This window comes from Vitis riparia, chromosome 18, assembly GCF_004353265.1.
Source record: "Vitis riparia cultivar Riparia Gloire de Montpellier isolate 1030 chromosome 18, EGFV_Vit.rip_1.0, whole genome shotgun sequence".
In the NCBI taxonomy this organism is placed as follows: Eukaryota; Viridiplantae; Streptophyta; class Magnoliopsida; order Vitales; family Vitaceae; genus Vitis; species Vitis riparia.
This window is the reverse complement of record NC_048448.1, coordinates 31,771,403-31,798,421: the sequence shown is the minus strand read 5'-3', so window position 1 is coordinate 31,798,421 and position 27,019 is coordinate 31,771,403. Positions and strand designations below refer to the sequence as shown.

At 32.3% G+C, this 27,019-nt stretch overlaps 2 protein-coding genes and 1 pseudogene across 4 annotated transcripts; all 3 read left to right on the top strand.

The window, feature by feature from the left end:
- LOC117905717 overlaps window positions 1-12,233 on the top strand; it is a 37,040-nt pseudogene extending 24,807 nt beyond the window's left edge.
- Window positions 12,234-16,368: 4,135 nt separating this feature from the next.
- LOC117907550 (protein NRT1/ PTR FAMILY 5.10-like) lies at window positions 16,369-18,820 on the top strand. 2 transcript variants are annotated; one of them, XM_034821128.1, is made up of 4 exons: window positions 16,369-16,505; window positions 16,575-16,792; window positions 17,245-17,795; window positions 18,001-18,820. In XM_034821128.1, exons 1-4 carry the CDS (start codon window positions 16,370-16,372, stop codon window positions 18,815-18,817), a joined length of 1,722 nt encoding a protein of 573 aa, XP_034677019.1. In that variant the 5' UTR covers window position 16,369; the 3' UTR covers window positions 18,818-18,820. The 2 variants fall into 2 exon arrangements, with proteins under 2 accessions (XP_034677019.1, XP_034677020.1); XM_034821129.1 differs by having other exon boundaries at window positions 16,412-16,501.
- A 2,122-nt stretch (window positions 18,821-20,942) lies between these two features.
- LOC117907549 (protein NRT1/ PTR FAMILY 5.10-like) lies at window positions 20,943-26,848 on the top strand. Of its 2 annotated transcripts, XM_034821127.1 has the most exons (5): window positions 20,943-21,188; window positions 21,274-21,491; window positions 24,745-25,295; window positions 25,974-26,171; window positions 26,283-26,848. In XM_034821127.1, the coding sequence occupies exons 1-5, from the start codon at window positions 21,053-21,055 to the stop codon at window positions 26,788-26,790; spliced, it is 1,611 nt and encodes a 536-aa protein (XP_034677018.1). In that variant the 5' UTR covers window positions 20,943-21,052; the 3' UTR covers window positions 26,791-26,848. The 2 variants fall into 2 exon arrangements, with proteins under 2 accessions (XP_034677018.1, XP_034677017.1); XM_034821126.1 differs by having other exon boundaries at window positions 20,944-21,188; window positions 25,974-26,848.
- Window positions 26,849-27,019: the final 171 nt, after the last annotated feature.

Genomic DNA, 27,019 nt, shown 5'->3' with positions numbered 1-27,019 from the left:
ACTTTGATGATACACCATGTTTAGACCTTATGATCCTTGTATTTATTTATTAGTAAGTGAAGTTAAATTGACATCTCAATTGGGAATGTTCTCTAGTAATAGGATATTTAACATATGTTTAACAATTATTTTAAAAAGTGTTTCTATCATTTCTAATATTTGATTTTTTTTTTAATTTTCAAGTATTAGAAATGGTAAAAACACTTTCTAAAACCACCGTTAAACACACTCTTATAGTGCATTAAATAGTGATTTTATGAAATGTTTTTAATATTTTTTATGCTTGAAAAATAAAAAATTTTAAGTTTGAAAAATAAAAAATTGTAAGTGTTAAAAAGACTAAAAATACTTTCTAAAATTACTATCTAACGCACTCTTACTATATCTATCAAATAAAACTTGCCTTGTATTATTTGTGCAGTTGGAAAACTAAGTATGCACATAATCTATAGATGTGTATATTCTTACTAGAGCACATTAGAACACTTGATATTTAGAATACCATGCAATATTCTCTATATTATTTAGATTTTGTACATATATGGTTAATGACATGAAAATTTGTAAGGGACTCTTTAGATGTAAAGATTATTGACAGTTATATTCTTTTGGGTTAATTTCATTGAGAACTCTTTCTAGTTTAGTATAAATATACTAAACTACTACTGGTTTCAAATTTCATTGGTTAATACATCTATACATATATTTCATATATAAATTTTATTTTAAAAAATAAAATTTAGTTTTAAAAGAATTTTTAAATATCTGTATCTAAAATATTTTTATCCAAAATATTCTAAAAAAAAAAATCTTATAAACGAGATAAATTTATACCGGTGATGACCGACGGGATTTGAAATAAATGGTAGTTGAGTGTATTTACTCCAAATCTCGATAGGTGTCATGTGATCTTTTTTGTAGAGCTTTAACTTCTTAGAATTCTAAACAAGAAAGAAGTATACCACGGAGAAACTCATATATAGCATGAGATAGAGCATGTATGGAAGTTTGGATAGATGGGAAGCCTAGCTATTAATGAATATACCTTAGTCAACAAACCTATACCAGCCATATATATGCATTGTGATTACAAGACTGATAGAAGGAATTTGGGCTTTTTTTGCAGCAAAAGTAGCCTAGGAATTGGCCAACTGCTTTCAGAACTGCACTTTGTAGGTTACTTGTATGATTATGATTTTTACTTCCCAATGTTTATCTTCATTGTAATTTTTGTGAGTGATGAATGTTGGTTATCAGTGTTACTCTTGCAACTTATCATTAGCTTCACAAAACATGATTTTCAGTCAAGTTTTCAATAACATCATTCAAACCATTCCAGCAACCAACTCAACTGTTTTTGTCACGTAGAAAATCATTACATATGCCAATCAACATACTGGGATTGTGTTTTGATTCATGGAAATGAATTATTGTAATTAAGCTTCTGCAATAATACATAGTGAGAATAATCCTTGACTTGGACTGGTATGAATTACAGGGACTAGGCCTGTTAACTCTATCTGCTGTACTTCCTTTCCAAAGCACTCTCGACTGCCAAAACACGCACCAAAGCACATCATGTTCTCCTCCGCAACTCCGATTAATCTTCTTTTTTATCTCTCTATATTTAGTAGCAGTAGCTCAAGGTGGGTACAAGCCTTGCACACAGGCTTTAGGAGCCGATCAGTTTGATGGACAAAATCGCGAGGAGAACAAAGCCAAAAGCTCATTCTTCAACTGGTGGCTTTTTTGTTTATCGGCTTGTACTTCAGTGAGTTATGTGATCTTGAGCTATATTCAAGACAACCTTAGTTGGGGTCTTGGATTTGGAATACCCTGCACTGTCATGATTGCATCACTGCTTATTTTCTTACTTGGAACAAAGACTTATCGTTATATTCTTAAAGGCGATGAGAAAAGCCCGCTTCTGAGAATAGGTAAAGTGTTTGTCGAAGCAGCTAGGAATTGGAGAACGAGCCCATCACTGAAAGCTACTGAAGAGGTAACTCAAGGAACCTTGCCTCATCAAGGTTCTCACCAATTCAAGTAAGGCAAACAAGTTTCTGCCTTGTTTTCAGCAAAACATTTTTCAAAAATAAGGCTTTGTCTAGATTTATTTCTAACTTCTTGGGATTCTAGACCGTCCTCTAGAGTAGACATTGTCCTCAACAATTTGGTTGGAGCTAACTCAACATTTGGTGGATTTTCTATTGTGACAGGTTTCTCAACAAGGCCTTGCCTATGCAAGATTATTTGGAAGAGGGTGGAGATGCATGTACTGTAAAAGATGTTGAAGAAGCAAAGGCAGTACTCAGGCTGTTCCCCATATGGTCGACTTGCTTGGTGTATGGCATTGTGCAAGCACAGTCATCAACTTTGTTTACCAAGCAAGGAAATACAATGGATAGATCAATTGGTTCTGGGTTTGACATACCAGCTGCTTCACTTCAATCCATTGTCCCCATTACCATTGTTCTCTCCATTCCCATATATGACTGCATTTTTGTTCCTATTGCAAGAGCTTTAACCAGGAAACCATCTGGCATAACAATGCTTCAGAGAATTGGAACTGGGGGCTTTTTATATGCCATTTCCATGGTTATTGCAGCAATAGTCGAGATCAAACGGCTCAAGACCGCTCAAGAACATGGCCTGCTTGATATGCCAAATGTGGCGGTTCCAATGAAGGTGTGGTGGTTGGTTCCACAATACGCCATGTTTGGAGTTGCTGATGTGTTCGCCGTCGGTGGCCTTCAAGAGTTCTTCTATGATCAGGTCCCTAGTGAATTGAGGAGTGTTGGTCTCTCCCTCTACCTCAGTCTCTTTGGTGTAGGGAGCTTCCTGAGCGGTTTTCTTATCTCTGCAATTGAGAAAGCAACTGGTGGAGATGGCCGTAGTAGCTGGTTCAATAGCAACCTCAATCGGGCACATCTTGATTACTTCTACTGGCTCCTTGCTGGGCTTACTGCAGTAGGATTGGCTGCCTTTTCGCATTTTGCAAAATCTTACATTTATAATAGGAGAGTTATATTTTGAATGCAGTTGGTCTTTTTATTATTGAACCGAGTGTAGCAAACACTCCTTAGCAAATACTAATCGTGATCTTAAAAATATCTATCCGTTGTGGTTCAATAATTATATTTTATGGCAAAAAGATGTATTTGTATCAATATATATACAACAAACCACGAGATGCACCATGTCTTTCTTTCGAAAGGATTTTTAAAATAGATTCTCCAAAGATCTTAAGAGTTAGAAGAATTAGGCTAAAATAATGATTACAACTATAACAAGTATTATTGTGTCAATTGAAGCTTTAATGTAAATATATTAAAGGTATATGAGATTTTAATATGATTCGATCAATCATGCATACCTCTATGAATGAAAAAGAACATTTCATTATATGATAAAAAATATTACAAATGACCAAAAATAGAAACAACTACTGGTCCCTTTGTATCTTTATGTTGAACCAAGAGTCATTTTGATTCACGAGGTGTCTCACACTCTTCCTCACATCTACACCCTAGTGAGCCATCTTGCTCTATTGGATGTCTTTCACTCTTCTTCACATTTACACCCTAGTGAGCTCTCTTGATATCTCTCTCTTCCTTACATCTCTATCACATATCTCTTTCATGTAGCTTTTTTCTCTGGTCGCCTAAAATATTTATAAAGATATTTTCACTAGTTTTTCTTATTTTATAAGGAATCTAATTACAATTATATATAAAGTTAAAATATTTTATATAATATTCATTTTACAATATATATGTATATATTCTAAATAGGAATTTGAAACACCTTTTCAACACATATCATAATAACATAATGGAAACTAGGTCTTCATATCAAATCCAATTAAGTTTTGACGAGATGAATTTACAAGAAAGTTCATTTAAAATCTTACAAAGAACAATTTAATACAAATAGAAGCATCAATATTCAAACTCCCCTCAAAGGGCATTTGGACCATATAAGGATGTTTGAACACCTTGGAATTTTCCCTCCAAATTACCAATCCAATGATTTTACAAAGCCATTTAACTTAATTGTCATAATACTTTCAACACATACATACCTTTATGAAATTCGACTCTCAAGCAATTTGTAATTGACTACAACCATTGAGACCCTAAAACATAAAAATGTGTTAGAATGAGTGCATGGATGGAAATTTTTTTGTCAACCTAATCTAATTTACTAACAAATTAACATCATAATTTGCTAGGCCAAAATAGTCTAAAACATATTTTTAGTTTTGGAAATAAATGGTTATGCATAATGAAAAACCTAAATATATTTACATATTTAAAAAAAAAAAAGAATTTTACTTGTATTTATAATTCATTTTAGATAAAATTTTACTAACTATTATTATTTTCTAAAATATTATTATTTGTTTCTAGTAAAAATACAACTTATAGTTTTATTAAAATGTTAATATCACATTTTTACTTCTATTAAAATATCATTACTCCTTTGAAAAAATATATAATTTATGTTTTTATTATCAATGATACTATTTACAAAATTTATCATTATATTATTCATTTAAAAAATTATTGTCTATTCATTTTGAATTTATTTCTTATAATTTAATATCTATTTTAAAGTTAAAATTTGTGTAAAATTTTAAAATATTATAATTCTTTGTTATAGTTTTCAAAATATTATTATTCATTTTTTACCAAAATAATATGATCTTAATAATCTTTTAAGATTGACAATTTGAGAAAATTTTAGTGAAAGAAAAAAAATTGTTTTCTATTCTTAAGAACAAAAAATAGGATGTTTTGAGATAATTTCTTCTAGTTCTTTCCACTTAATTTTTTATGGTTGTTTTAAAAAATAATTATACAAACAAGTAGAATGATTAAAAATAAAGCATTAGACATAAAATTATTTGTGAAACATATTTAAAAAGATTAAAAACATGTTAAAACATTTGAAGTTTCTAAACAGATTTTTATTTAACACAAATAATAGTTTTTAAAAACTGTCTTCAAATTAGTTTTTAAAATTGTTTTAAAAAACAATTACCAAGACCGTTATTTTTTCTCTCAATTTTTATCAAACTCATTGTGGATTCCTTTACTATTCAAATGATAAAACATTTAGAAAAGGAATTACTTGGTCTGTATGTCAATTTATACCATTTTTTCTTTTGTTGAGGTGAAATCTAACACCATGGGGTTGATGAGTGAATCAGTCCCTCACTTCCTCATCTCTCTGCCTCACCTCAATCTGTGCAGTAGAAGTGCCGAAATGGTGAATCAAGCTTGAGGCCATGCCCAATCCAATTATAATTATATGGATTTCTTCAAAAGGCTAGCCCAACAGCTTCCAAGTGATAGAGGGTTGGACGAAAGAGTTTCCACATGAGTAAAGGCCATCCTTAGGGGCTTAAAAGCTTGATATAGGAAAGGACCGTTTAGGTAGACGATCTCTGAACAATGGGGGCTTGCCAATAGCCCAGTGTTTTTTTAACCATCCAAAAACTTTGCCAGCCCGCTAGGCTTCCTCGTCTTCAAGCCCAATAAACGAGCTAGGTTGTATTTGTACCCATCCATCCCGAAAGGCCCTAGCCCGACCACTACTCTATCTTGGTCCCATTTCTCCTAAACCCAGCTTGGGCCTCGATTTGGAATGAGGAAGCCAATCCCAGAAGTAACACTACTCTAGACGAAATCAAATGCTAACGCCATTGTCCAACATTTGGGTGATTCGCGAGCAGCTTAGTTATACTTGTTACAAAATCCTATTATGGTTCTTAATTATAATGGTATATATGCTACAATTTTTAGACTTTTCATTGTGATTACCCACAGGCATTAGAGTGACTGGTACGTTATCATATGAAACTCGTAATTGGTAAATGAATTTATACAAGTGTTCCTTTCGAGCTATATTCGATTGTCGAAATGAGATCTTATAAGCATAAAATAGTGCTGCATGACAAATCAGACGAAAATGACATTTAATTTGTATGCTTATCATTATTAATATTTAACAAAAGCATAGTATTTTGGTAGAGAAAATCTCCTGTTTTTCACTGAAACTTGGCCATGCCGGAGATAGTTGAAGGCTGGGAATCTCCACTGCTGGAAGACACAGTCGACAGAATGGTCGACCACCAAGGTTGTCCAGCCAGGAGATCCAGCTCTGGTGCTTGGAGATCTGCATATTTCATCATAGGTAAACTTATTGGGACGTGATCAGAAATACATGATCTGTACTTCTCTTTTTATACTTTATGCAATAAATCTTGAAACCCATTATTATTTCTCTAAGAACAATAAAACCCTAGAAACTGCACTAAATTTATATGCGCAGGTGCTGAAGTTGCAGAGAGAATCGCATACTACGGCATAGGGTCATATCTTATAAACTATCTTACCGGACCACTGGGCCAGTCCACAGCCATGGCTGCTGCTAACGTGAATACATGGTCCGGGACTGCGACTTTGTTGCCATTACTAGGAGCATTTGTTGCAGATACTTATCGTGGTCGATATTGCACCATTGTTATTGCTTCTCTTCTCTATATCCTGGTCTGTCTAACTCTTTTCTCATTATTTCGGTTTATTCATCAACTGATATTTTGTATTTGCACCTGTGCTGAATTACTGGCATTAAAGGTAACGAAGACGAACTAAATGAAAAATACTTAGATTGAGACTGTAATCATTGTTTCTAATAATAGCTTTTGCACGTCTTTTATTTTACTCATTCTTTTATAAAGGTAATCACGATCATATCTTCTGTAGATTCTTTTCATTTATATATCAAGATAGGCCACTTGCCTTGAAGTATTAAACTTGTACCAATGTGTATATAATATATACAATAATGGAATCTCTAATTCAATATAGGACAAGAGTCTCTGACTTCACACTTCTAGGTAGGCATGTGAAAGGGCAGGGTGGGCAGGGTGAGTAGGGCCAGGTTGCACCCTCTTTGCTCGGTTTGGTCGGGGGCTTGAGCCATCCTTACACCTTGGTCAGAGGTAGCCTTCAAGTTGAGTTCGAAATGGGTTGGAAATTTAGGTTCTATTCAGTAACAGTTTTAAAAATAGTTTTAAAAAATAGCTTTCCATAATAATTCTTGAAAACCGCTCACTTGTTTTTAAACAAAAGTTTGTTTGAGATTAAACATAAAAAATATAATATAAAAGTTTAATTAAAAGTAGTCTCCATATTTTCAATTATTTTTCAAACAACTCAACAAAAATAAAATGAATGAAATACTCAAAATATATAAAATAAAATATTATAATTATATATATATATATATATATAAAAATATATTCATAACAAATTCTAAAAAACAAAGCTTTATAGTCTCCAAACAAGGCCTTGCTTTACAGTCTCCAAATAATACTTTAAAATTTTCAATTGTTTTGATTAGAATAAATTTATTAAGCATGCTTTTTGATTTAAAAAATTGTTTTTAAAATAGTTTCCAAACAAGGCCTTACTTACAAGTTCAAGCTTGGCTATAGCCCCAAATATTTAAAAATACTTTGCTACTTTTCTGATAATTATTTTTTTAGGCTTTCGGTAATACCGCTTTACATATTTCCTACCTTGGGCCAATTTACTCTCTTATTTTTAGGCATTGTTCTTTATATTGACATGATACCATAGTTGTATGACCTACTATAAGACTATTTCTCTTCTCTAGGTGTTTTACACATAGGGAAGATTAAGATACTAAAGAAGTATATCTCGATCATTGAAATATGTGATAAAATTTAGGTGGTTGGGCAGAGGTACAAGCAATGGGACCAAGTTACAAAGAATAAGACTAAGATTCAAAGTAATGAAACTAAAGGTATAATATAATGAGATTTAAATGTACATATAGTACAATCTTATTAATACTCTTCATGAAACAAACTTATTAGAAATCAAGACATTGACACACTGATTGCCTATTCCCAAAATTAAAGGATTTGGTAAACCTCAATCAAAGGAAGAATACTCTAATAAAAAAAGCAATTAACAAAGTTGAAAATTACTATTTGGTTTTTATTTGGTTCCTTATGCTTACGAATATGTTTCAATCGTTTTCGTTTTTGTAAATATCTCACATTCACAATATATTAGTATACCAATATTCAAAGTAATAATAATAATATAATAATAAAATTCCTTGCTATATGTTTGAAATTCTTCATGGTATTCAAGCCATCATCCTTACAAACTCCATTGCAAATGCATGCTAACACTTTTTTTTTTTGGTACTCTTTAAAAATAAAAAATATAGATCCACCAAATTCTAAGTTCCATTCCAAGGTTAATTTCTTCTTCTCAAATCCTCATAAAAAAGTTTAGGTTTAAGATTTATGAATTCTACATTCACCTAAACACCCATTTATTTATTTAAATAATTTTTTATTATATTATTTTTTTTCTTTATGAAACTAAAATAACAATTGTATTGTAAGGAGAAGGAAAATATTTTGAAATAAAACCCTTACCTTGGTGTGAAATCCTAACTCCTCTCTATCCTTCATTCACTATAGTGTATAAAAGTGTATTCCGAATGTATCTTAGGGTTTTTTATATTATTAATGCTAATATTATTTTTTTGATTTATTTATTTGGCCTATATATAACCCAAAATTTAAGCTTATATGGCTTTAAACCCATTGGGCCCAAAATTTAAGCTTATGGACTAAAAATTCTATTTTTGGGCTAATCTAACCCTTGGGTGTTACAAGGGGAAAGAAAATTAGAAAGATCTCAATTGATTGAAGATTCAAACCAGCAATGATGAAAAAAGAATTGGGTCTTGGTGTGGAGGGTGTTGGGCGGCTTATATATTAGTTTTATGGTAGTGGTCAAGCCCATGTGGCTTTGAAATCCATATATGTGTCCATTAGGTCATATATGGTAACAACGCATTACTTGCTGTAGCTATAGGAGCTCCTATAGTAGGGCCCAATCAATTCCTGCAGCTTTAAGGTCAGTGGGAACCTCTTTCGACCCACGATTCAAATAGGTGTGAGGCTTTATATGCTCTTTGATTGTAAATTTTGTTGATTCCTACTAAAATTATGTGGCCATATACATCTCACTTTTCATGTAGTGTTTATTCTTATTTTTATTTTCATTTTTACTCATGTATTCTAAATGGATCCTCAATATTCCCATTATTAGATGATGTTTGGTGACTTTGCAAAATCATATATAATACCATAGTTTTGAGGTGCTTTTAAAATTAAAAAAAAAAAAATGTAATGAAGGGTAGGTTTGAGATTTTATTTTAATTTTATTTTCTTTAACTTGAAATGAGTTTGGGGTGGGTTTTGGGCACTTTTAAGATTTTTTTAATAGAGTTAAACACGATGGGAAAAGAAATGTATGAGAAATTCCTTATCTGTTTTGCCTCATTTAAATTTTCATTAAAACAATAATGAAAATTGATTTAAATAATCGAAACAAGGTTGAAATGGGTAACCTTTCTTGAGCTTGTTCCATTCCCATCCTAAACGAAATTCATCCCACTTGCATCATCATGAGTACTCTTAAGAATTCATGCACACCCTTTGCTAGTTAAGACATGGCCACAAGCGAGTATTCATATAATCACACGTTCGTCTACATATATGTTAATATACACCACCTTTTAAGTCATGAGTGTGCAACACATGGCATATTAACTTTGACAAAATTAGGTGTTATTTGATGGGGAAGTTAGGAAAAATTAAGGCATAAAATTTTAAATTAAATATAAAAAAGTTCATGCAGATGAGGTAATTAATACTTAGGAGAACTCATGCTTAGAGGCAAAACTGCTATAAAAGTATATTGATCAATAAACCAAGCGAAGTTAAATATAATTTTTTTTTATAAAAAAAAATAGAAGTCTAGTTGATAAATAAGCAAAATAGCTCAATGTATAAGAACTTTTCAATTAATGTATAAGACACTACAAAATTCCGTAACTGTCATTATGAAATGGTCCTTTAAAACTAGGAATTAAAATATTACTTCAAAGGATCCATGATTCATATAGATGTAACTTTCACAAGCTAAAATAAAATGAAATACATGTTTAATTGATTTACTAACAAACACTTAATTTTAAAAATGTTTTCACTCAATGTATAAGGCAAGTACATCAAAAATTAATTTGGGTATTGTGTTATGTTGGACCTTCACAATGATTTTAACACTTACCTGACCTTCATATTTTATGATATTGCATTCATTCCTTGTATGCATGATGTTTTTTTTATTTAAAAATAGAAAATAAAAAATATATTTAAAGATCAACGAAGTCATTTCATATAGTAAGACATGCAAAAGCATTAGAAGTCGATATATTTCCCATTGTGCCTTGAGAGATAATGAAAGAACCTTCTTTTAGGCACTTGTATCCCTTTAAAAGCAGTAAGGTAGGTTATATGTGGAAAGTGCTTTTGAAAATAATTTTAAAAAATAGTTTTTGAGAATAATTTTTAAAAATTGTTCTATGTTTTATAGAGTAAAAAATTTGAAAATTTAAAATGTTCTTAACATTTTCTAATTTTCTAGGGCTAAACCACAAGGTCTTAAGAGAAAAATCACCTGAAACTGTGAGATTTGATACATTGGAATGGTTACGAATTTCTTTAAGTACTATACTATTATAAGGCTTCATAGTAATGGAAGGATAATTATCTTTGACCTGGAATGCTATATATTAATGGCAGGGACTAGGCTTGTTAACTCTCTCTGCTGTGCTTCTTTATCTGAGACCTTCTGATTGCCAAAACAGTGACAAAATCACATCATGTTCTCCTCCTCAAATCCCAGTGATCTTCTTTTTCTCTCTATATCTAGTAGCAGTTGGGGAAGGTGGGCACAAGCCTTGCATCCAGGCTTTTGGAGCCGACCAGTTTGATGGAAATAATCCAGAAGAGTGCAATGCTAAAAGCTCCTTCTTCAATTGGTGGTATTTCAGTCAATGCACTGGCAGTTCTGTGACTATGCTGATCTTGAGCTATATCCAAGACAACTTTAATTGGGGTGTTGGATTTGGAATCCCTAACATTGTCATGGTGGTAGGACTGATCCTTTTCTTTCTTGGGACCAAAACCTATCGATATGGTATCAAGGGGGATGAGAAAAGCCCATTTCTAAGAATCAGAAAGATGTTTGTTGCAGTAGCTAGGAATTGGCAAACTACTCCAACGATAACTGAGGAAGATGGTGCCCGAGGAACCCTGTTGCAACAAGGTTCTCATCAATTCAAGTAAGCCTAAGAACCTTGTCCAGAAAATGGCCTGAAATTTATAAATATTTTTATTGGTAAACTTCTCTCAAGTATTTACTTATTATATTTTGATTCACTGATTGGAACACAGTTAACATTGCCTATTGGATCCTCCTGTACTGTGGCAGATTTCTTAACAAGACCTTGCTTTCACCAGATGGTTCAAAGGAAGATCCAAATGTATGTAATGATGGTGGTGTTAAGGAAGCAAAGGCAGTTCTAAGGCTGTTCTCCATATGGGCTTCCTGTTTGGTGTATGCTATTGTGTCTGCTCAATCATCAACCTTTTTTACCAAGCAAGGAGCTACCATGGATAGATCAGTTGGATTGGGCTTTGACTTGCCAGCTGCTTCATCTCAATCTTTTATTGGCATCACCATTGTTCTCTTTGTCCCTATATATGACTGCATTTTTGTACCCTTTGCAAGAGCGTTTACTGGGAACCAATCTGGCATAACAATGCTTCAGAGAATTGGAACTGGGATATTTTTGTATGCCGTTTCCATGGTAGTTGCAGCACTAGTTGAGATGAAACGGATCAAGACAGCTCAAGAATATGGCCTGGTTGATATGCCAAATGCGTTGGTTCCAATGAAGCTCTGGTGGCTACTTCCCCAGTACATCTTATTTGGGATTGCAGATGTGTTTACCATGGTTGGTCTTCAAGAATTTTTTTATGATCAGGTCCCAAATGAATTAAGGAGTGTTGGTCTTTCCCTCTACCTCAGTATATTTGGTGTAGGGAGTTTTCTGAGCAGTCTTCTTATATCTGTCATTGAGAAAGCAACTGGTGGAGATGGCCAAGATAGCTGGTTCACAGATAACCTTAACAGGGCACATCTTGATTACTTTTATTGGCTACTTGCAGGGCTCAGTACAGTTGAACTAGCTGCTTACTTATATTTTGCGAAATCTTACATTTATGATAGAAGTACATTGATATGAATGCATTTTAAAATCATTTTATACCCTATTGATTGTAATCCTAAATATCTATCAAAATTATTCAGAAGTTGTATTTTATTGCAAAAACGTGTATAGTTTTTTTGCTTATATAATTTAATTTATGAAGAAGCAGTAAAACAGAGATGTTGTATAATATATATCAGTCAATGAATTTCGATGTTCTTGATGCAGTTAATTAATTGGTTCTAAATGAGTTGGAGGTACCCATGGACTCATGAATGATGGGGTAGTACACAATGAGTAGATTAAAAAGTAACTTACAAGACTTTTATAAAGAAAACCTTGAGAAGATCTTAATTTGAAGCTCTGGTGGAAGTTCAAACCAAGCCTCTGAAAAATCTTTTATCATTATGCAAGTAGATTCCAATCTTAAAATTCTCAAATCCTAAAACCATGTTACATCCAAAAGACTCTCTCTTCAATTCCAAATCTTTTTCCATGTATTATGTAGTATAAAAATAACTTATTTCTTATTTCTTTTTTTTTTTTAAATCTCATAATAATATAATTTATTTATAAGAATAAGTATTAGTGCAATATGCTACATATTTTAATTTGACAATTTTATTTCAAACATCCTGATTTAGGATTTTTCTATTTATACTGTGTTTCATCTCTATTTAAAGTTGTTGCATGATCACCTGGGATGACATTAATAAGCATGGAGAGGCCTAAGAAAGGCTAATTGGGTTTAATTAAGGCATAAAGTAGATAATAGGTTTTTTTAAAAACTCCGAGGGCTCAAACACTAGAAAACTCTCAAGGGTTCTTAAGGGCACTCAAGCTGCTCATGGAAGAATTTCCTAATAGATGATTTTTATTAATTTTTATATTATGATTCAAGTTCTTCTTTCACTATCCTATTTATGTATTATATATGCTAAACATTCCGGCTTGCATCACTTACATTGTAAATGACTTGGATTCCTTAAAAATTGCACAAAAGATTTAAGTCATGGGTTTCTTGCAAATCGATAACTCTTTCACAATTGGCTCATAGACTTAGGCAACTCATTTGAAGTTATAGTACAGTACCTAATTGGAGAAATGACTTATCTTGGTCATCAGGATGAATTTCCCATGGTAGGTGTACTAATGAGTATCGTTACACATTGCACATGACCTATGATGAGTTATGACATTGACAATCAAGTAGTCGTGACTTCGCCAAGCAACTATGTTCCATGAACTCTTGAGAGAATATTTAGTTAGTGTTGAGGTTTTCAATGACCTAAGGTGGTCCTATATTCCCTATAGATTAAGCTATTGTTGATCAAGAAAGGTAGTAATAAGTATTTTCAAGATAGGTACCATGATATCTCACTAGTTTGAGAAAGTGTGTCCTGCTAGGTGATCTTAATGACATGTGATCATGAAATTTGTAATTGTAGTAATTATTTGAAGGATATTTGGATTCGTTAATCATACGTATACATATGGGCATTTTGATAAATATGCAAGGTTGCATAAGAGTTTTTGAATGGTCTTTTCTAGATTGGGCTACTCAATTAGAGTTTAATAGGGCTAATTAATTAATTAGCTCCTAGTGGGCTACATTAAGTGGCTTAAGCCCACTAGTAAGTTTAATATAAACCCCTTTAATGGTTTAGGTCTTAGAGTTTTTCATTTAGTTTTTAGAGAAAGGAACCCTAACCTCCATTTTCACGTGCTAAAATTAAGGAAATAGAGTCATTGGGTGGAAGATCGCAAGATTTTTGAGATTCACACCACCTTTTTTATTGACTAGAATTGATAAGGATCATCTAGATCATATGTATTGTTTTCTAAGCTTTTACATTTAATTCATAGTTTTTAAATTCTTCTGTTGCATAGATGTAGAAATCTGTAGGAAGTTATATGTATGCACCCCAATGATCCAGGGCTTAAAATAGAGCAATCTAGATATTCCAATATCAAAAAGAGGAAAGTTCAAATACCATACCTTAGGATTCTTTTAGAAATGTTCTATAGCCATCGTTAAATAAATGGATGAACCTAGAGATGACATGAAAGTAGATGAAGATATTGGAACAAGTGAAGTGGGAGACAGGAACAAATCCGGGGCACCTAAATGTCACCATATCTTAAATATTATTGGGAACATGAGTGATTCCATGGTTACTAGGAGATAATAAAAAATTAATGAGATAGGCTTTATATGCTATACCTCCCAACAAGAGTCTAAAAATGGGAGGAAGCACTTAGAGATAAATCTTGGATTATTGCACTATAGAAATGACTAAAATCTTTTAACGTCTTGGATTACTTCACTTACACCTTCTACCCATCCTCCTATTAGATAGATTGGCTCATTCATGCCATTCTCTCTCACCACTTGACATACCTCAAGTAATACAAGATATTATGACCAACTATTGTGAGCTTACTTGACTTGAGAGTCTTCCATTTGCCTTTATCATCTCCTAGATCCTTGTGGACACCAACTTCGATATTTACTAAAGTTGAGTGTGCTTGGTCTGCATGCTCTTATTGATGAGAGCAAGTGGTCTCAACACATGATTAGCCTCATAAAACCGTTAGGGGTTAAGGCGATAGAGGAGGAGGAGGATATATGGATGGTTGAGTAAGAGGGGAGCCCTTAGTGACTTGAGCTTATGGGTACAATAGTCATGGGGTGGTCAATACCTCGATCTTGCCCCTCAACCCTTATTGATGATTTTAGCTTTCAATTATATTGCTCAAGTTATTTCTCATATGTAAGCAACAATGTAATTACATCAGTTAGTTTGTAGGCATTCAAATTAGATGTAATTTGCATAATGAAGGATTCATAATCATGACCTAGTCTACCAGTAAGAGAAAGTATGTGATCTCTTGTGGAAAGAATATCACCAGTTGAGGCAAGTGAATCCATAATTGTCTTTATTTTTTTTCAATTAATCCCTCATAGCTAAACTACTCTTCTATAACTTTTGTAGTTCAAATCTAAATGCATTAAATGAGCTCCATTTTAATTGATGAAGTATTGAGTCAAGGTAAGCCATTCCTCATGAGAAGTAGTACATCTAACAGATCAAGGAAGGATACTTACAAAGATTGAGCCAAGAAGCTAAGAGACAATCAACATATCTTAGCATTGTTGTAGTTCATAATTTGAGTTGAGGATGACTTGAGATGAACCTTCAATTGAATTTGAATCTAGACAAATTTAAGGAGGATAAAGAGTGCCTAAAGTAAAACTATCAAGCCTTAATCCATGAATTGCAACATAGATCTATTGTTTCCAAATGAGGAAATTATACTCATCAAGCTTCACTACAACAGGTTGTGTGGTTGGATTCACAAATTTAATCAATGAAGATGATGGGCTAGAAGGCATTGATACAGTCGTTTTATTGGAAGACGATATTGGAATGGAATCAAGAATTTACCATTATTAAAGGAAAGCTAGCTTTGATACCATGAAGAGAAATGAGAGGAAGAGAGAATTTGGGTTGCTTGACCTTTTTATTTCTTTGTCTATTGTACCCTGCTACTGTACATAGATACTTTTATATATACTTCGGGTCACACTTCTAGCATTCTCTTGGAAAAGAAAGAAAAAAAAGAAAAATGAAAAAATCGATTACACAATGATGACATAATTGATGTGATTATGATATTAAAAAAGTACTAAAAGGAATTTAAGTGAAATTTTATTCAAGCTTTATTCATCAAACTCGTAATATTTTCTTTTATGGTCAATTCAAATTTCTAGCTATCTATCCACATCAATGATAATTAGATATAAAGTCTTTATCGGATGGTTGGGCCTATATTGTTTTTCACTCGAAAAAGAAACTAAAACCAAAAGGGCATCAATTTGTTGCGTGATCACAAATCAAAAAAGGTAGTCATGATCGGTGGATTTTGTCCATTCTTGTATGCGTTATTCAAAAATAAAAATAAAAGCTGAAAGAAAAACCAAAAAAAAAACAAAAGGAAAACAGTATTGGATAGAAGACCAGCTTTTGGCATTTGGCTTTACTCAAGACTATAGAGGAAGCTAGTACAATAAAGACAAACAAGCATCACACTATTCACACCCACAACACCACACTGGAAAGAGTAAACAAAGAGAAAGAAGCAAAATAAAACAGAACTTTCCTCTCTGCTTGCATTTGCCTCAAACATGGCCATGAATGGCCTGCTTGAAGGCCCCCAATCTCCACTTTTGGAAGACACGGTCATTGGAGCCATAGACAACAAAGGCCGTCCCGCCAGGCGATCCACCTCCGGCCGTTGGAGAGCCGCATGTTTCATCGTAGGTAAGAACCACTGGAAAATTGAGTTATTCTTTGATACCTTATTCACTAAGATGATAAGCATATGTGCAGGCGCTGCAGTTGCGGAGAGATTTGCGTATTTTGGCATAGAGGCGAATCTCATAAACTACCTTACGGGGCAGCTGGGCCAGTCCACCGCCGCGGCTGCCAAGAATGTGAACACCTGGTTCGGGGTCAGCGCTTTACTGCCATTAGTGGGAGCCTTTGTTGCAGATTGTTATGTGGGTCGATATCGCACCATTGTTGCTGCTTCTCTTCTTTACGTCCTGGTTTGTCATCCCTTTCATTTTCTCAGTCTATTCACTAGTGGAAGAGACATCAGTTATTTTTAGTTCACTGTGCTATTACTGTAGCCCAAAGTCATGTACTAAAGCATTGTTGAAAAGTCCTGGAGGACAATAACTGCATCTTCTAAACCTTTGTTAGTATTAAAAAAAAATTGTGCTATTACTAGTCAAATTAACATTAAAAGTACTCAGTGACACTTGGAGAAAATTTTGGTTTTGTCCTGTATATAGTCTTCCGATAACGGTTACCTCTTTAATAACTGCTACTTAAACTGGATGACTCCAATTTTGTAAGGAGCTTCTCCAAAAACGGGATGTGGAATGTGAGAAAGATTTTCCTGGAAATGTGTATTTCAATTTATTGGAAATGATCTGATTCTTGATCTACTATAGTAGATAATTTATCTTTAGACTTGGATTGGTTTGAACTGCAGGGACTGGGTTTGCTAACTCTATCTGCAGTGTATTCTTCTCAAAGCCTTTCTGACTGCCAAAACACTGAGAAAATCATGTCATGTTCACCTTCTCGGCCCCAAGTACTCTTCTTCTTTTTCTCTCTATATCTAGTAGCAGTTGCCGGAGGTGGGCACAAGACCTGCAACCAGGCTTTTGGGGCTGATCAATTTGATGGACAGGATCCGGAGGAATGCAAAGCAAAAAGCTCCTTCTTCAACTGGTGTAGTTTTTGTCTATGCATTGGTCTTTCAGTAAGTATGCTGACCTTGAGCTATATTCAAGACAATCTTAACTGGGTTCTTGGATTTGGAATCCCCTGCATCGCGATGGTTGTGGCTCTACTCCTTTTCCTGCTTGGAACTGATACTTATCGGTATAGTATCAAAAGAGACGAGAAGAGCCCAGTTATGAGAATCTGTAAGGTGTTTGTTGAAGCAGCAAGGAATTGGAGAATAACCCCATCATCAGAAAAAGTTATTGAAGAGGGAGATCCAGGAACCCTGTCTCACCAAGGGTCTCAAGAATTCAAGTAAGGATAATAAGTTTCTGCAAATTTTCTAAGAAATGGAGAAGAAAAACATAGCCCTCAGTAAAGAATTTTGTAAAATCAAGGCCCTTTTCCAGGTTGACATCTAACATTTAGGACCCTGGAATTTCCCTTGGACCTATACTTTTCAACCATTTGATTGGAGTTCATTCAATATTGGATTTTGGGACAATTTTTGTTGTGGCAGGTTTCTGAACAAGGCCTTGCTTGTGCAAAATTGTTTTGAGGAAGATGGAAAGGCATGCAGCGTCAGTGAAGTTGAGGAAGCAAAATCAGTTCTGAGGCTGTTTCCCATATGGTCTACATGCTTGGTGTATGCTATTGTGTTGGCACAGTCATCTACTTTCTTTACTAAGCAAGGAATGACCATGGATAGATCAGTATGGTCGGGCTTTGACATACCGGCTGCATCACTTCTAGCTTTTATCAGCCTCTCCATTGTCCTCTTTGTTCCAATATACGACCGCATCTTGGTTCCTATTGCAAGAGACTTCACGAGGGAGCCATCTGGCATAACAATGCTACAGAGAATTGGAATAGGGATATTTCTATCTTCCATTTCCTTAGTAATTGCAGCATTAGTTGAGATGAAACGGCTTAAGACAGCTCAAGAGCATGGCCTGGTTGATATGCCAAATGCCACGGTTCCAATGAGGGTGTGGTGGTTGGTTCCCCAATACGTCTTATTTGGACTTTCCGAGGTGTTCGCCTTGGTTGGGCTTCAAGAGTTCTTCTATGATCAGGTCCCAAATGAATTAAGGAGTGTAGGTGTCTCCCTCTACCTCAGTATCTTTGGTGTAGGGAGCTTTCTGAGCAGCTTTCTTATCTCTGCCATTGAGAAAGCAACAGGTGAAGATGGCCAAGATGGCTGGTTTAATGATAACCTCAATAGGGCACATCTTAGTTACTTTTATTGGCTACTTTCTGGGCTCAGCATGGTAGGGTTGGCTACCTACTTGCATTTTGCAAAATATTACACTTATAATAAAGGAGGTGTTTCATGAATATATGGAGGAAACAATGGATGAGGAATATGTGGTAGATGTTTTGTTAATTAATATCATTTCAAGTATACATTTGTTATTATCACATGATTTTTGTTAATTATTTTAGAAGAAATTTTAGTGTCATATGTTTGTGTAATAACATAAACCAGTGAAATGAATTTGAAGTGACATGAAAAAATAATTTATTGACATTTAAGTTTTTTTTTTTTTTTTTTACTTTACTTTTTCTTGTCTTGTACTTTTCTTTTATTTATATATATTTTCTTGTATTTTCTTGAAACCAAACATAACCAGAAATATATAAAATAAATTCACAAATTGATATGTAAGGATTTAATATTGTTCAATTAATTATTCATATATCTAATTCACTATATTGCAAAGAAAATTATAGAGGAATGTTAAAATTGATGTTGTTCAATATCAATATCAAACGTAGTGTCTTCAATAACTCTAGAAGTTATTTTCAATAATTATAAACCTCTAAAGGTTTTATGCTTGACATAATTTGTATTTCTTACACTTTACAAATTAGGAGAAATAGAAAGCACTATTGTTGGTTAATGACATTAGTCACATAACATGTGCACCAATGTTCTTAGCAAATGTCTATTAAGTCATCAAAAAACTTATTTGAATAACCCTTAGAACTTATTTGAATGAATTTAAATACATAGTTTACAATTTTAACCTCTGGTTCAGTTAATGACATGTGCAGTATCCACTTCTTATATCTTGGTGGAAAAACATGCTTGACTTCTATTCTCTTGATCATGTCAATGATATGATCATCACATGTTGATCTATATTATGGTTAGAAATTCTTTTATAGTTTATGAGCATATCCAATTTTGATTAAGGTTGTCTACCTCTTAATACTTTCCTGGTTGTCTTTAATTGTACCGTTTTAGACTTGACCCAAAAACAATTTTAATTAATTTAATTTTAATGAGTAACATATATTCAAACTTTAATTAAAATTTGAACAAATAAAAAACTTAATTGTAAAAACCCAATTATTATTATTAATAATAAATTAGACATTTGTCTATCATTGCCTAATTATATTTTGAATAAATCAACATACATAATTTGACTAAGTCACAAAAAAAAAAAAAAAAAGTTTAGACATTAAGTCTTAACTATATATTGTCTAATTAAAAAATGAAATTATTTTTTTCAATGAAAAATTCTTAGAAAAAGAACTTAAAAAAATGTATATATCATCAACTATACCTTTTCCAAAATCATAATCAAGATTTTTTTTTTTCTTTAGGACCAGAACTTTAGAGAGAAAAAATAATAATAATCATGTGCGTATGTCAATTGTAACTTTTCTAGAAAAATTATATATATATATATATATATATATATATATATATATATATATATCTATTTTTTGAAATATAACTTTTTTTTTATATATAAGTATTATCAAATAGACAAAAGCAGGCTTCATAAATTCTCCATTAACATAAATAGAGAAAAGAAAATAGATATAATTTATTAATGCTAGAAAACAACTTATATAATGGTTCTGATACCAATGAAATAAAAAGAGGGTTTCTAATTACCTTAAGAGATGTCAAAAAATCCTAATTTTATTGCTTCACTAGAAGTTTGAATGAAAAACTATGAATGTAAGAACTATCCAAAGTTTCACGGTACAAGAACTTTAATCTTCTTTTTCATAAAGAACAAAAAAATTAGTTATAATTTTTGAAAGCAACCCTCTTATGGTTGCAATTCATAGATAGTTAAAAAAACTCCTATAAATGGTTACTTTTACTTTTTAAAGTTCACTTGATACTCAAACCCATTTCCAACACCTTTGTTTATATGCATAATAAAATATTTCTACTTTTACAAGTAGTTAATAATTTGGCGTAAAGTCTTGATCGAGTGGTTGCCACAAACTTGAAGTTAGATTCCAAGAATAAAATAATAATAATAATAATAATAATAATAATAATAATAATATATCATTGCACGAGAGAACCTAATAAGGGAATCATGACTGGTGGACTTTGTCGATTTGTGTATTCATTGTAAAATAAAAAACACATCATATTTGAATAGAAACGTAGCGCTTCCGGGGTGTTTTTTATTCCCCCAAAATAAAAGACAAGCAAACATGACATCCCCAAAAGTAGACTGGAGCTAGTGTAAAGAAAGAGGTAAAAGCAAAATAAAGAGAGAAACTCTCCTATCTAGCTTGCATTTTCCACAAACATGGCCGCTAATGGCATGGTTGATGGCCCTGAATCTCCACTCCTGGAAGACACCGTCGCCGGAGCCGTCGACTACAGAGGCCTTCCGGCCAAACGCTCCACCTCTGGTGGTTGGAGCTCCTCATATTTCATCATAGGCAAGCATTGGAAAATGATTTATTTTCTAGCACAATTTTCTGTTTGATTCTTTGATGGGTTCAAAAAGAGGTTGTATATCTGCAGGTACTGAAGTGGCGGAGAGATCAGCCTATTTTGGCATAGAGGCGAACCTCGTAAACTATTTCACTGGGCCACTAGGACAGTCCACGGCCATGGCTGCCAAGAACGTAAACACTTGGTTCGGCATCACCACTTTACTGCCATTAGTAGGAGCCTTTGTTGCAGATTCCTATATGGGTCGATATCGCACCATTCTCATCGCTTCTCTTCTCTACATCCTGGTTTGTCTCTCTCCTTAATATTTTTAAATTATCACTTTTATTAATATTATTATTATTATTAGTATTATTATTATATACTTTTATATAAATATATAAAGTAGAATGTGAATGATACCAAGGACAAAAGGCCGGGCATCTGAAAATCCTATCTTATCTTTTGTCGGATAAAGATAGGTGCTCTTTCCTCCGCTCCTTACTTCAAGACAAAAAGGCATTGAAGACTATATTTGATTAAGTGATTTTATCTTTTGATTTTATATAAACTTATTGAGCAATGTAAATTGGAATTAGTATTATGGAAAATAATAAATATAAATAAATGACAAAATTTCAAATTAGTTTTGATTTTCTTTTATTTTTCTTATTTTTTTAATGGATGGATATATAGAATATATATCATTAATTAATGCTTAACAAAACCATATTAAATAAAGTTTTCATATGTGAGACTAAATGTATAAATTACACATGACATCTTGATTAGAATATCAAATAAACCCTTAATTATTTAAATAAATAAATAAATGATAATGAGATTGAAAATCGAAATAAAGTGAAGTTATTTTTAATTATTTGACATTTAATTTTGTCAAATTTATCACTAGTGCCAATATAAATGAGTTGAACTAAATATATAGGGCATGAAAAATATTTATTTTTATTGATTTAAGAAAATAACTACAACAATAATAACTTTTGCACACCTTTTAGATTTAGGTAATCTATATTTCGAGGATGCTACTGCAAATAGATTGGTGGAATATTTATTTTATTTTTAAAAAATTACTTATTCCATATCTTTTTGTTTATTTAGGTATTTCTTAATTCTTTTTCTCTTGTTTATATGATGTATTATAAATATGAACAATCTTATAGTTTTCAATATACCGATACAAAGAGGGTATTTGTTTTTGTTTTTATTTTTTTTAACTTTTTGTTAAAAGTAATTTGTTACTTTAAATTGTTTTTTTTTTTACTTTTTCTTGGTTTATTATAAAATTTTGACTCTTTTTAAATGGAAAAAGCAACATCTCGATTTTATATTTTATTTTTAACTTTTTCATACTTAATAATAAAAATAAAATATTTAAAAAACAAACAAACAAATACTTAATACTATTAAACACTATTTAGAATATTACACATGTTCAATTATACTTCATTTTCAATAATTTTACATAGCAAATAATATTAGACCAACAATCTCACTTCTTTAACTTATTACATAACCTAGCTTTAATCCTCAAATATGGACAAATTACATTAATTTTTTTGTGCCAATGGAAGCTTTAATGTAATCAATGTTAGTTAGAAACACAAAGATAAAACAATCAACACAAAAATACACGAGGTCTTAGCAGGGTTTAGCCAATCATATCCACATCCACATATGATAGAAAATCATTTCACTAGGCCATAGAGATTATTGTAGAGGATAATACCAGATACAATTATTGGCTTTCTAGAATATTCTATATTTTTTCGCTCCTTGTATCCGTACTCTAAACTATGAGCCACATCTCTCTACCCAGTTGCTCTCATTCTTCCTTGTATTTCTATTCACCTCGTATAGTATTTTATCTCTATCATATAACTTTTTTTTCCCTCATGACCTACTATACTTATATAGATATTCCTAAAAACATTACTTATTCTATAAGTAAACTAATATTACAATAACATATCAACTTATGAAATATTCTATATTGAAAATTATTTAACCTAATTTATGGAATACTTAAAGGGGATGAAAAGGTGTTTACTTATTCTATAAGTAAACTAATATTAAAATAACATATCAGCTTATGAAATATTCTATATTGAAAATTATTTGACCTAATTTATGGAATACTTAAAGGGGATGAAAAGGTGTTTGAACCTTTCAAGCCCAAAAATAAATATTTTCAATTATTTAACTATCTTAATTCTAAATTATAATCCAATTACACACAACACCCAGAGGGGTGAATGAGGGATATTTTAAATATTATAATATAAGGGTTGAAAATCTTAACCCAATTAAACCTATGAGAAGGACCTAAACCTTTTTAATCAATTGAACCTTGGTATCGTAAAGATGATCAATGAAACATCAACAAACAAGTAACATAAGAATTTTACATGGAAAACTCTCACACCAATTATAGAGATAAAAAACCCCAAAGTTTGAGACCATAGAACTATAATCCACTAAATATGAAAAAGACGTCCACAAATTTTCCTAGTGGTTGCTACTTCCTAAGACTTACACCCCAAAACCTACACCTAATTTTACGTCCATGATGCAGCACCACCAAGCTCCTTAGTGAACTCAATACTTTGAGGGGATGCAAATCTCTCTCATGAACCCAAGAATAAGAATCATGAACTTTTTGAGAGTTTTGGGTTCAACACAAAGAATGATGACTTAAAGTTTAGATGCATATGGGTTTTTAAGAACACTTCGATTGGCATATATAAAAGAAAACCTAGTAGACTTGAAATCAATTTAGAAATTATATTTTACCAAAACAATAATTTAGAAATTAAAAATTTTAGAATTATTTGGAAATATTTTATATTTTAAATTTACAAATATTTGGAAAGAATTTTCTTTTAAAATTTAAATTCATTTCCAAACTCCTTAAAAGATTTGGAAATATTCTCTTTTTTAAAATTCTCAATTTAAAAATCTTTTCCAAATTAATTTTATTATTTGAAAAGATTTTTCTTTTTAACTTCTTAATTTGAAATTATTTCCAAATTATCTTTATTTCTAATTTTTATAAGTCCACTATATGTTTTTTTATGTTATTATTCTTTAATAATTCAATCATACTTGTTTAATTTGAACTTGATCCTACAGCAACCTTGAATGTTCGGAGTGATGTAAATCATAGGAAAGTATACAAAGTTCTAAACTAATATGGATAGAACAAAATTAATAACTTATTCTAAATAGCCTAATGCACTTACATGTATAATATTCTTAACGAAAAATAATCTATATTAATTAGGAATTTATGACACTTTCCAACAAATTTCTTACTAGAGTTTGATTTTGTTGCAACTCAAAAACATGCATGCTTAATACTAGATGAATCATCCTTTGTACTTGTTGGGAACTTCTTCACCAGTAGACATGGGATATCACAAAAGTTTTTCAATTTTCTTTTGTTAGAAACACTCATTTTGATTTATGGGAAATGGTTAGGAAGCTTCAACTATAGTTGATGACAGTTATCTTTTTAACTTGGATTGGTGTAAACTGCAGGGACTGGGCTTGCTAACTATGTCTGCAGTGCTTTCCTCGCAAAACCCTTCTGAATGCCAAAGTACTCAGAAAATCATGTCGTGTCCCCCTCCTCAGTTTCAAGTAATTTTACTTTTTCTCTCTCTATATCTAGTTGCACTTGCAGAAGGTGGGCACAAGCCCTGCACCCAGGCTTTTGGGGCTGATCAATTTGATGGACGAGATTCGGAGGAGCGCAAAGCAAAAAGCTCCTACTTCAACTGGTTAAATTTTTGTGCAGGCATCAGTCTTTCGGTAAGTATGCTAACGTTGAGTTACATTCAAGACCAGCTTAACTGGGTTCTTGGATTTGGAATCCCCTGCATTCTGATGGTGGTGGCGCTACTCCTTTTCTTGCTTGGAACTAATACTTATCGGTACAGTGTCAAAAGAGAAGATAAGAACCAATTTGTTAGAATCAGTAAGGTGTTTGTTGAAGCAGCTAGGAATTGGAAACTAAACCCATCATCAGAAAAAGCAAATGAAGAGGGAGCTCAAGGAACCCTGTCTCACCAATGCTCTCCCGAATTCAAGTAAGGCAAATAAGTTTCTGTGCATATGCTTATTCATTTCAAGCTTTTAGGTCATCTTGGTACTTGAGAATGAGAAGTGGGAATGGACAATTTAGTCTTTTTCTCATCAATTCTCATGTTTGGATATTTAAATGATGATGAGAATGGAAAAAAAAAAAAAAAAATCAATGGATCTTCAACAATATTTTGATTCCTATGGAATGATATAAAATATGTTAAAATTACTATTTACTCCCTACATTTCCTTTAAGTTTGTATGATCTTTTATAATTGATCTTTATTCATTGAGTAAATATATTTTTTTCTTAGTTTTATTATTTAAAAAAAATAAAAATAAAACTCCTAAAAATATTTTTTTCAAAATGAAAATAAAAATTATTATAAACTTGTGTAAAGGTAATATTATGAATTTATTCTTTTGCCATTCTAACTCCCATTGTCACCAAAAATGAAAATAAAAATAAATTATCATTTCAATTTTATATTACTAAGTGTATCTAAATACAAAATGTAAATCATCAAATTCATTTGTATGGAAGAAATAATAGGAATGTAAATAAAATATTCATTTTCATTCCATATTCTCACTTATCTTCCTTTAAACCTTCATATTTCAACCATTTGCATGGAATGGAGCACATTCAATGTAGCATTTTGAGACACTTTTTACCATGGCAGGTTTCTTAACAAGGCCTTGCTAGAGACAAAATTTTCGGCGGAAGATGGAAAGGCGTGTAGTGTCAATGAAGTTGAAGAAGCTAAGGCAGTTCTGAGGCTGTTTCCCATATGGTCTACTTGTTTGATTTATGCTATGGTGCTTGCCCAGTCATCGACTTTCTTTACTGAGCAAGGAATGACTATGGATAGATCAATTGGGTCGGGTTTTGACATACCATCTTCTTCGCTTAAGTCCTTTCTCACAATCACCATGGTTCTCTTCATTCCCATATATGACCTTGTCTTTGTTCCCATTGCAACTGTTTTCAGCAGGAAACCATCTGGCATAACAATGCTTCAGAGAATCGGAATAGGGATGTTTCTATCCGCTATTTCCATAGCAATTGCGGCTCTGGTAGAGATGAAACGACTCAAGATAGCTCAGGAGCATGGCCTGGTTGATATGCCAAATGCCACCGTTCCAATGGGCGTATGGTGGTTAGTTCCCCAATACGTCTTATTTGGACTTTGCAATGTGTTCACCACAATTGGTCTTCAAGAGTTCTTCTATGATCAAGTCCCAAATGAATTGAGAAGTATTGGTGTCTCCCTCTACCTCAGCATCATAGGTGTAGGGAGCTTTCTGAGCAGCTTTCTTATCTATTTGATTGAGAAAGCAACTGGTGGAGATGGCCAAGATGGCTGGTTCAATGATAACCTCAATAAGGCACATCTTGATTACTTTTATTGGCTACTTTCTGGACTCAATGCAGTAGGATTGGCTATGTACATGCATTTTGCAAAATCTTATATTTATAATAGAAGGGGTGTACCATGACTATGCAATTCATTTTATTACTATTGCCCTAATTGTTGTAACAATATCCTTTTGAAGATCTTCAAGTGAGAACTTTAATTTATTGCACTTTACTAACAAAGAGGCATTATGTTGTATATATTTTGTTAATATTGTTTGAGTATATATTTATTATATTACATGATTTATGTTGTGCAAAAGAGATCTTTAATATTATATTTTGGTGTATTAATGTAAAAATAAAGCAAAT